This window comes from Empidonax traillii, unplaced genomic scaffold, assembly GCF_003031625.1.
Source record: "Empidonax traillii isolate 1590-97213 ecotype Southwest subspecies unplaced genomic scaffold, ASM303162v1 scaffold71:size1317347, whole genome shotgun sequence".
Classification (NCBI taxonomy): domain Eukaryota; kingdom Metazoa; phylum Chordata; class Aves; order Passeriformes; family Tyrannidae; genus Empidonax; species Empidonax traillii.
The window spans coordinates 66,250-78,392 of record NW_020955264.1 but is presented as its reverse complement, the minus strand read 5'-3'; the positions used below and the strand labels follow the sequence as shown (position 1 = coordinate 78,392).

Below are 12,143 nucleotides of genomic sequence, written 5' to 3'. Positions count from 1 at the left end.
TCTTGCAGTGAGTAAAGGTAAAGAGAGTATTCTTGAAATATTATAACATCTAATTCTTTTTTAGGTGCTGGCCTTGATGGGTTTGAACTGAAAGGCACACAGGCTCTACTTCTAATACTTTTAAATTTAAAAACCAGGACAGTATTTCTGTTCAGCCATGATGCAAAAGACAGACTGGTGTTCTATCTGTTCAAATGACTGACTGAAAATGCACTCCATGGTAGATTTCAGCCCAAGGCAAATATACTGTGATCACAAGGACTGATACTATTTCTAAACAGTAGTTTTAAATCACAACAGGTATTAATTCCTAGACTCAATGATTAAAAACATTACATTCAGGAAGATCTTTCAGAGAACGAATGCCTCTGGTAACAGGCTACATTAATATTTGGTCTAAATCCTCCTAAAGGAGGATCATGTTTATTCTGCAGTTTCCTGAAGAACATCACAACAAATCAAGAAGCTGCATTTCCTCCTAAACTCTCCTTTCAGGTTCTCCTACATTTGAAGGAATTCACTGTGCATACCCTAGTTTCACATAATAAGGCTGCCTAAGTGGCCAATACTAAACAGCAAACAAGTTGATGTGTTCCATCAGTTTAGGTAAGCACCCAACTGATGTAAATCTGTGCAGCTTTATTATGTCTCTCTTTCAGTCTGGACTAGAAAGGAATGTAAAAGAGGAATTGCACAGGGTGTGCAAAAGCTGCCAGAAGAGCCCACAGAGCATTCCTGGTCTCAAAATAGCTTAGAGGTTAACAGAGACAGCTCCAGATAATTTTTCAGATCTGGAATGAAGCGTATTGACTGTCTTACCAATAGAGCAAAGAAAACTAATTTGACTTGTGGACTCAAGTGCCACATTCCACATTTTATTAATTTACACAACAATAATAACTCATATGGGCTTGTATGATTTTATAGAGGGACAAAATTTGACCACTTCTGCCTATTTTTCCATTTACCTGCTTTTTGCAGTGTTTTTCATGTGGGTAGACTTCTGGTACATATTTGCTAGTCTAAACAATATAGAAATTGCAGTACCATATAGTATTCCCATCTTTTTCTGAGACTTTTCAAGTTAATAAATAGTCTCTATTATAACAGTATGTGCTATAAGAACGCTGGACTACTGAAATATAGTTTTAAAGGTGTAAAGTTTAGGGGGTTTTGTCGTTAACATGTAATTTGTTATGCAATCCATCTGTTTTTCTTTAAGTGTTTACAGAATGTTAATCTTTTTGAGCTGATTTCCTTTTCGTTCAGTTTGGTGCCAAAAAGAACATAAAAGTTTCCATATGAGATTACACAGCTAAAACCAAAAGGAAAATATTAGGAACAAATATAATATTTTGAGGTTTCTTAGTTTGTTTTATTTTTAATACTGAGCAGACTGTTTACACAAATCCTTTTGCTGTAAAGTAAAACATAATGAGTTAAATGTGTGCAGTGTCACAATCAATCACATTCATTTGTGTTTGACTGACCAAACATTTATTGCACATTAAATCACTTTCTAATCACGTTATGAAGGAGGCAGAACAAACACACATTTCAAGCTTTCATTAAAAAATACAGAAGTTTCAGTACATTTTCCTGGCAATCTCCTGACTTGTGGGAGACTCCACCAATAGTATTTGCCCAAGGATTTTATAAAGGCCTGACCATACTTTCAATGTTCTTAATGAAAAGTTCTTTTAGGGAATGGGAATATTTCTCTTTAGTACAGTCCTCTTTAGTGATTCTAATCAATGTAGCTGCTCTGCTACAATACACTTCTTATTCACACCACTCAGTAAGGTTTCCTTTTCAAGTTTTCAGAGTGAGATAGACGTGAAAAAGAACATCATTTCAGCTCAATAAAAAAATTTTTTGTTATCACCAATAAGGTTGAATTCTCAGAAATATGTCTCAGTTCTTACACGTTATTTGGCTTCAGATTTTAAATTTGCTTTTAAATTTATATTTAGAGATCTTTGAAAGTCATGATGTACATTTCATTTGCCTAGAAAATTCATTCTTGGCTAAGAGGCAGACATATTTTTAACCAGTGCTAACAGAGTATTGCCATCTCAGTGCACTATCTTATGGCATTTTTTTTCTTCCAGTGCCATCTCCCATCTGAAGATGACATTTGAAGTCACACAAGTTAAGGTATGTCTTGCCCACTGCTCTGTTTATGACTGTATATAATCACAGATACAAGAGCAAAACTGACATTGATAGCTTTCTCCCAATCTAATGTATTGCTATTTTTATGCTTATTCTGTGTATATAGAAATTTAATCTGAGTAATACATTGCAAAGCTGAGCCTACATCTTAAAACTGTTCATCAGTGAGACAGTCTATTATTGTACTGCAATTATTCTAAGAATATCTTATAAAATAAGAAAACATAGAATTTAAGGTGGATAAGATAATGGTAGAAGTGGTTAGATATATTTTCTGGAAATATAGTACCTTTACTTTTTCCAGTTTTTGACTTGTTTAAATGTTTTCTCTGCAAATCCAGGTTATAAATGTGTGCTTCTCTAGTACAGTTCTCCCATAGTCAAACATTTGTACACTTTATCATTTTGTGAACTTCTCCATTTTCTAACTGCAAATTTAAAATCAGTATTAAAATAACCTGAATTAAGACTGAGGAGAAGCAAATATATGAATGATGTTGTGGGAGGTTCAGGCTTTGGTTTGAACGTATTTTATTTACTCACAATCAGAAGTTCTCCAGCCACTTGATGAAAAAGACCAAAATGACCAGTTCCTTTTTCTGGGCACTTTGTTGCTATATGGAACTTACATAAATCATATTTTTGCTTTAGCATCAGTGACTTTTCTCATAGATAAACATGTGGTTTGTCCAAAATCAAGCAAAAACATCAAGCACCAGAAATATCTCCCTAGTAATGGATGCTGCTGTGGAAAATCATTTTAAGGCCAGACGCTTGCTGAATAAAAATAGAAACATAACTTGACAGAATCTGGTTTATTGCCTAATTTGCAACAGAAAACTTTTTTATGGGAAGTGTGTGCTGGGTTTTTTCACTCTTACAAAATCTGTTGATGTCTTCCTATCTGCTTCACATTTGAGTCATATTCTCTACTCAACTCTCTGACAACCTGAATTGCAGACTAATATATTCTAATGAGACAAGACATTACCTTTATGAATGACCTCATAGAAAAGAGGTTGGCTAACATTGTTGAAAGGCCTGGTGCCAGGCAGCTCTGGGCTATGAAACCCAGCTTGAGCTCAGCAAGACAGATTGCATCATCCCCTTCTTTCCAGTTCCAGCTTGGGATATTCAGCAAATGGGCCTGGAAAACAAACAAACAAACGAACAAACAAAATAGCCCTCAGGTGAGTAACCAAAAATACTTCCTGAAATACAAGTATGATATGGAAGAAGATAGCAGTGAATGACTTTCTCTGTTAATGGCTTAATGTTTTATGAGTAGGCAGAAGCAATTCAAGTATTTCAGAGTTTAATTCTGTGCTAAGAAGTGTTCCACTCTTACCAACTACAGACAAAATCTTACATTTCTCAAGACACGTGCTGGTTTAGACACTCTGTCAGGCCCATCCTCACACCTGAACAAACAGAATATGGTAAAGTTTTCCTTCCCTTCTGTATATTCCCTTCACAGCACTTTGAGCTACAGTCTGACTGATAAGGAACACACATAGTATACAGGATGCTAATATAACTTAGATTAGAATTCATGTAAAGCTGCAACCTTTATTGGACATTGTCATTTAAAAAGGCACGTAACGTCTTCTGTCTTTTCTATTTAATTTCTTCCACCCTGAAGTAAAGTACTTGACAGAGAAAATCTAAATTCTTTTCTGACTGATTCTTATAAGGGTAGAATGAAGAAAATAGATGATCAAGACACACATCCAGTATTGACACTCATCAGTTATATAGGTTTAAATATTGTTGAGTTATTGGTATAACTCTGTTGGATTTTCTCTTACATGTACCTTCTACATCTGCACAGACATAAGGAAACACCAAGGCGTTCAATCCTTGTTTCCCTTCCTAAGTTAATACCACAGTTCAGCACTTTGATAAAAGCTATTCTTGAAGACACATTCACTGGAATAACAAACAAAAACTTCAGTATTTAAAAGATCTCTCCTTCTGAACCTGTTTAAAGCAGAGAAGCACCTTGCTTTTAATCTATAAAAAACCCCTGCTTCTTCCATAACATACAGGAAGAGGACATAACAAGCAACAGTGATTGCTCTTGGTATAGCTAAAGGTTATAGCTGTAAGGAGTTGTTAGTAAACCTCCTTTCTACAAGATTTATTGTGTATTTCACTGAATAAACGTCTACCCAGTCAAGCTTCTTCTTAAACACTGAGCAGCGGTTGATGCTTTTAGAAATAATAAAAGAAGCAGGTCACATATGAGTAGTCTGTTCTCTGATACATTCTTCCTAACCCTGATAGACAGCCATTTATGGAATTCCTCATCTCAGGATTGAATAAATTGACTTCACTGTGTTTAAAGGCCACAAATTTGCACCAAAAAATTTTCCAAATTATTTTCCAAAGTGGATTTATAATTTTGAACTCCACAGTATTTATAGCAGCAAGTTCCACAACTCAGCTATGTTTTATATGAATGTATATTATTGTAATGCATATGAATGTAATACTATTTATTTTGTGCCTGCTGTTTGGCAATTTCAGGTCTATGTTGTCATGCCATAATAAAAAAAATCACAATAATCTCCTGTAAGACAATAATAACTACTTGGTTTTTGTTTTGTTTTGGGTGTTTTTATGAACAAAGAACTGATTTCAGATGAATTGCCTAGAGGCCACCAATCCACCCTGTGTAATTCTAGCATAATAAACTATGCAAAACTTACAGAAGTTAGGCAGTTAAAAGCTAATCTGGAATCAATCGCAACTATGGACACTGTAGCTTTGAGAATTAGATCCTAGGGAACTAATAAATGTCAGGATTTTAATAAAGTCATGTGAATATATAAATAAAACTGAATTACTTTGTACCTAGATTACATGACAAGGATTATTAGGATGTTTTGCTTTGGAAAGAAAAATGCTTACTTCAGTGAATTAGAAAAATTATGTAGGAGTGAATGCAATGTAGCAAAAAACTGAAGAGAAATATTGTTGGTCATCACATTACCTTATTGTGATACTGCAACATCTGAGTGATAATTCTTATCTTCGGATGATAATTCTTTATAGAAATAACTCTAAAAAGAAGAGAAAAAAACTAATAAAATACCTTTTAACTGATAGGATATTTAGATAATACATCCAAATAATTCTACTTCACTGTATGGTCAAGTCCCACAATTAAAATCGTTTTACATCCATCTAGCTGTAAAATATATTGACTGAAGTCAGAACTATGCAATATTACAACCTAGTCAAATTGAGTTAATAAGTAGTGGCTAATAATAGAGAAAAACAAACTTCAGGAAATATTCAGTTGAATGTTTTGCTTTTATGGAGTTTGCAGAAAAAGACACTTGTTTTAGCAAATTTGTTCATATACTCCATTTATTCTCCCAGGAAAATAACACACTTGGAATTATTATGTCATCTTCAGTGATTATCTTCATGTCTTTGCATCAAAATAATTGATCAAGTTTTCCACTTATACATCTGAAAAAATCCCTTTCTTCCCCATCACATATTATTTATTTATAGCTGCTAGACATTCATCATATCTAAATATCTCAAATAATGATTTTACATCTTAATTTATATGGACTATTCCAAAGCTCAACATCAAAATTGATATCTGAATACTGAATTTATAAAATATGGGGCTACTTGCATAATCTGCAGCTTCTCTGCATTCTTAATTACTTTACAAGCATAAGATATACTCAACTGTATATAGATTTTAAGTGGATGGAAAAAATTTGTTTGAGAAATGGTTGGATTGATAATGTGCTACAAAAAGGTATTGAAAAAAATTAAAGAGATGAATAGGCTTAAAACAGTTTTGTATTTACAAACTAAGGGTAGAGAAAGAAGATAAAAGTATTAAAAAAAAATCTGACTTATTAAGGAACTATCAGTCTCAAAAGACTGGATGCCATAAGTGTTTACATCAGTGTTTTGTAGAAAGTATCTTGCAAACTGCTGATCTGGCTTATGCTTTGAAGCATATCAAAGCTAGAATGGGAAACATAAAAAAAATTGCATTACTTTAACAAGTCTTCCTTCTAATTTTCCCTTTCTTGTTGAATTGTTTAATTAAACATTCAGTTTTTTGAATTATATTGTGAGAAAACACAAGAGAATTCTACTCTCAAATTACACTTTTGCATTTTATTACATTACATGTATTAAATCTATTAAGAATTCACTAATCTCCAACTGGAGTATTTTTAATGTATTTATGCAATCAATGCCAAAATAAAGTTTCTTGCACTGCAAGTCACACTTGCAAAATGAAATTAGGCATATTTAAGCCCTGCATCTTCCTCAGCCAGCCACATCTCTTGTACACAGTGAAAGTTTTCCAGAGGAGCAATTTTATAACTACCTTTTCATTTCTACCCTTCCTTCAATACACAGCATGCCAACATCTGACAAGCCGATCACATTTGTTCATAACACTGGCCAATCCAGTGATAGAGAACTCCTAATGAATCAGTCTCATTAAAACAAGAGTTGGATGAACAAAACATAAAACATGGAATGGCATAGATTTGTTGTAACTCTAGCTGCCATCTACTGACTGACTATTTCATCTCCTTCCTTCAGAGACTTCAAGGAGGAAAGTAGGAGGAGATCTAGTGGTCCCTATTGTGGTAAATGGCTTGTCAATCAAAATAAGCAACGATTGGTCTTCAGTGTAAAAAAAGCAGGATGGAAATAGAAGACTACTCTACTGTATACTTTACTATCCCCTGAGCAGCACATTGTTTGTGGGTGCAGATAGACCAGGGAAAAACGAGGTGTGAAGTGATGAAGTGTCCTTCTGTCCCGTCATTAACAGCAGCCCATGCAGTACATGCACTCGTAACATATTGTTGCAACAACATAACTGCATTCCCCTTCCTCTCTCCATTCAGCTATTAATACTCAACCTTAGGTTCTGCAAAATTACTAAGAGTACCAAAGCTTGTGCTCCAAATGTCTCTTCTGACACACAAAAAAGCAGCTAAATCAAACATTTACGTAGGAATTGAGGGTATTCTCACCTCTGAACTTTTGTGACACTTTTAATATGTCCAAAAAGAAAAAAATCCTACAATGTTCTTTAAGCGCAACAGATCAGAAAATTATCTAACCCAGGTGAAGAACCAAAAAGCTATTAAAAACTCCAGAGTTTACCTCATAATATTGGAGGCATCTTCAGCATCTGGGTCAGCGCAGTATTTATTGGCAAGGATTAGGCACGCATCTGCTGACTCTATCTGAGACACCAAAGAGAAAGCAAACATATATAGCAACGACTCTTTCCAGCTCTTCTTTCATCATAAAGTATCAGGGAATCCAGCACTGCCATTGTGAGTGTTAGTGTCAGTTCTTAAAGCTAACCAAAAATGTTACTAGGCTAATGTGAGTTAATGTGAGTGATTATAATTGCTCTCAAACACACATAGCAATTTCTTGAAACTTGATTATGATTATCAGAGCAGGTTAGTAGTTCAATTGTCGACTCTTACTTTGCATCAGCTGAGCCATGAAGGTGTTAACATTAATCTTTTGTAACCAGATATTGGAATTTAGATCCCTCAATCCATATGAAGTTCCTGTTACATCACTATAGTGTTCCCAGAAGTCCTGCAGCTTTTTTTGGGAATTTAAGTACCTTCCAATTATAGACAGGAAGATGAGGCTGAACTGATGATTTAGAATCTGAGTACTAGATTTAGAAAGTAAGAGGAAGACAATTTATCTGTTCACAAGAGCTCTAGATTCAGAAAAACTTTAGCTTTAGAGAACTCAAAGCATATGAAGAAAGTATTTTTCAGTGTATACAACCAACTATCAACACAAATAAGGGTGGAATACAAAACACAAAATACGAACACACAATTTTATGGTCGTAGTTAGAACATGTTCTGATGAACTGAAATTGTGTGCACTGGGCTACAAAAGGTTAAGTAATTTCTGCAGCCAAAATGGACAAAAGACAGGATTAGAACTCCAGAAAGGATTAACAACACTGTGCTAAAATATGTTGGCTTAAGTAGCCAGTTTACAATCCACTGGGGGTTAAAAAAAAAAGAAACAAAAAAGTTGATGTATCTGACAACTTCGTTTTTCCTTAAATTTTATTTAAGCTTCATGCTTTGCTTTAGGAGTATAAAAAAAAAAATTAGAATTCTAGACAATAAAACTATCTAATTTTAGCTTAATTCTCAAAAAAAGCTTAAAATGTACTTATAAATACATTTAAATAAGGACAATATAAAAAGGTTCAGCAGGTGAAAAATATTTTTAATTGTTCTGATAAGTTAAGACAATAGTATTTTAAGCAGTAAAACAGTGTTCTGCTGTATCAAATAATAATGTAAGTAGACTCTTGAAACCTCAATGAAACATTCATAAAGAGTTTAATGGAATGGCAGAATGTGTCTTAAGTCACTGTTACTGTAGTTTTGAAGATCTAAAGATATAGAGGAAAAAAGGTTTACAAGGATAGATATAATTTATTAGTCAAGTTAATAGAGATGCAAAACCAATCTTTTGGGGTTAAATGAAGAAGTGCTTTACTGTTTTTGTGTTAGTTTGTTTGTTTTTTTTTTTTTTCAAATAATGCAAAGAATACTTAAAAAAAGTCAATTAGCAGGAGAACACAACAACAGAGCTGTTACCTTCACTCTTGCCAGGTCATGGGGATTAAGGACTGAACCCTGATAAAATTCCACCTGAGTGAAGTGTCGTTTAAAAAGAGCTTCCAGCTCAAGGTTAGGGGAGATACTGCATTGGAAAGATGAAGAAAACACAACAGCAAATGAGAAATCAGCTTCCGTAACTGGTCCCCATTTCCTTCATCTACAAACTCACACATTTATTACTTCTGCTGATGCTTTTTCTGTGATGTGGCAACAGTGTGAAATACTTTAAAGCTAAACACTATATTGCTTTCACTTCCTTGTTTCTGTCCACAGTGCTTCTGGCTCACTTCATTGTGCTTCGTTCATCATTTGTTCATTTCTTACAAATATGAATCCAGAAGTATGGGTGCAAACATTTGAAAATATCCTCTCACAGCATTCTGTCCAGAATTTATCTAGTAACACAATCATTCTCTGCATGTCCCCACCATTCTCAAAATGGCAGACTGCACTGAATAAAAGAGCTCAATGCAAAAATCACTAAAAACCAGATAAAGAAACTCTATAGGAATCCTGCGGCCTGTGTGAGCTGCAAATAAAACAAACATAATGATACTATGACCTTCTGTCTCATTTCATTTTGCCAGATACAAAAGAAAAATTAAATGGATCACAGTCAACTACATAATGTGGCACCAACCTTGTAAATATCTGTTCTGATGCCGCTCATTAAAATAGAAAGGATTTAATAGCTTCACAGTAAGTGCATGAGATCTTTGCCATGCCAAAAGCTAAATTTAATAAGAAAATAAAACAGAAACATGCAAGTATTTGTCTGTGAAGGTACACAAGAGAGTAGGCACAAACAAGTAGCAAGGTGCTAAACTCCTTTCATGTAAATGTGCAGTTTCCTGATTCCTATCAACACATCTTTTCACTGTGGAAATCAGGATCTTCAATTCCTCTCACAGACACTTCTTGTTATTACAGAGAGAGAGGGTGCAAACAAATGATGTAGTTACATGAGGATATCATCTCTAGTTCAATTTGAAAAGACTAGATGGTAAAATTGTGTAAGTGCTGCTGACTCTTGCTTTTCAGCTTCCATTCTTAAATCATCACATATGATTCCTTAACTTTGTAATAATTTTCTTTGACAAAAAGTGCTGAACGTGCTCTGAATGCAAAAATATTACTCATTCACAGCTAGCAACACTTCTAAACAGATGCCATTCCAGAGCAGAAAAGACCTTTTCATACTGTCTCCTATCACATGGCTTTTTCTAGCAACTTCTCCCATAAGTATTCCTATTTGGTATTGTATTACACATAATGTAGAGCCTGCAAGAAGCAACAACCATCTTCAGATACCTTTCCAAATTCCACATCAGAAAAAGATAAGAGACTATGTGTGTGTAGGTAGGTATATATGGGTAAAAGAGCAGTATTAATTATCACTGTGATAAGAACTTCATTTCTATCTTTAACATATCTGTAATGTATCTCATTTATATTAAAATTAAATCCATACCAACGTTTTTCTTTTTATAAATACTTTATAATAAGAAATAAACATTTTTCCTAGACAAATCCAAGGTGAAAATGTACTAGCATAAGTTCATATGACATAGAGTGGTTTTCCTTAATTTTACTTATGTTAGTAATTTAGGTAGTTTCTCCATAAATATTTACCACTAAAAAGAATTCTCCCATATATTTATTACTATTCCAATATATTTTATTCCATAACTTCACTCCCACTTCAACTATTTGTTTAGCTATCTACCTCACAACTGGGTCTGAAGTCTATCTGCTTGAAACACATATACTTGGCTATGGGTTATCAAAAATGCAGAAAATAACTATTTTTCAAAACATATTGTTAATAACAGTAATTGAAAAGATTAATTTTATGGTTAGTTGGAGCTTGAAAGATTCTCTGTCTTCCCATAAGATCAGCCTTAATTTAATAAGTTTTAGTAACTGATGATAGGACTAATCTTGAAAGATTACTCACTTATGCAGAAAGACGATTTCTACGTTGACATCATCCCTATCCTTGTGCAGGAAGTCCTTCAGGAAGTTGGACACGCTTTCAAGTGTTATGTGACCACAGACAACTATGTGCCTGTTACAGAAAAATCAGAGTTAATCTTGAAAAAAAGGCAATACAAACAAGCAAGAAAGCAGAAACGGAAATGATCACTTATTGGAAAAAAAAAAAAAAAAAAGAGTATTAGTCTCTTCTTGATGTTTTTCTAGATTGTTTTCCTTGAAGCCAGAGAAAGAAAATATCACTTCCGAAAGGTATTTTGCAATTGCAAATATATATACACTCTCACCTGCAAAGCCATTTGGACACGTATTACACATTTAACAATAAATGGCATCAGTTATATATAAGTTTATCCACCATATTAACCAGTCCTTTTCAAAGGCATATTTATTTATTTTACACTTCTCTCTACACATTTTTACCTCCTCTAATGAGATTCACTTTTCAAATTTTTGTTTTATGACAGCAAATCTCCCTTAAATGATTCGATATTTTTCTACAGTTGAAGCAGATATTTATGCCAATGAAGGCAGTGAAAAGCTTGCCAATTATAGGTCATAAGCAGTAAAAAAGAAATATTTTTCCTGCCATAACTCCTAGAAGGAAAGTACTTTACAATAAGAAGTAATTACTTATTTCACCATTGCAACAGATTGCTTAGAAAATCAAAGTTTGCATAGATTGCAATGTCAGAAAGGTTTCTACTTCTCCACATTTTCATTACTAGATGTAGCTGACCATGGAAGATGGAAGCACAACATATACCTACATGCACATTCTCAAATTTTACATCTTAAATTTTGAAAGGCTGAAGGAAAGGCCTAGGAAATTGCACTCTTCCTGACTTAAGGGATCTTTGCTCCTTTATTATTGTAAAAACAAAGTCCAACAGTTTATGATTAGAATATCCCAAAATGTCTCACAATTTCCTTCATGGAAAAAAAATCAAATCCAGCTTACATTACTGTCATGGGTTTAAGACAGATAGTGATTTTTGTTATGCCTATTGCTAACACTTTCAATAACCACATTGCTCACAGAAGTTAGGATGAGGGAAAAAGTGGCATAGTTACCATTTTTTGAAGTAACAGAAAATCACCTTCATTACTGTCATATAGTCTATGCACAAATACTACAAACACAAAATTCTGCACTTGTTTGGCACTTGAACTACTAAATGTGAAGCAAAGTAATTCCAAGAGTAAGAAGTAGACCACCCAAGTCTCAGCTACTTCATAATTCTTCTGTGGAAAATTCAGTAACACAGAAACCTCATTGTCAGGAAACCACAA

The 12,143-nt window shown here is 33.9% G+C and overlaps 1 protein-coding gene across 1 annotated transcript in view; it reads right to left on the bottom strand.

Annotated features, from left to right (window-relative positions):
* The window catches only part of LOC114055902 (calcium-activated potassium channel subunit alpha-1-like), a gene marked incomplete at its 5' end in the record, with an annotated part of 191,679 nt that overhangs the window by 131,963 nt on the left and 47,573 nt on the right, over positions 1 to 12,143 (bottom strand). Inside the window, 5 exons of the mRNA XM_027880516.1 lie at positions 3,167 to 3,322; positions 5,171 to 5,240; positions 7,342 to 7,424; positions 8,832 to 8,937; positions 10,813 to 10,923. Coding sequence (XP_027736317.1) covers positions 3,167 to 3,322; positions 5,171 to 5,240; positions 7,342 to 7,424; positions 8,832 to 8,937; positions 10,813 to 10,923 — 526 coding nt within the window. The remainder of the gene's footprint in view (positions 1 to 3,166; positions 3,323 to 5,170; positions 5,241 to 7,341; positions 7,425 to 8,831; positions 8,938 to 10,812; positions 10,924 to 12,143) is intronic.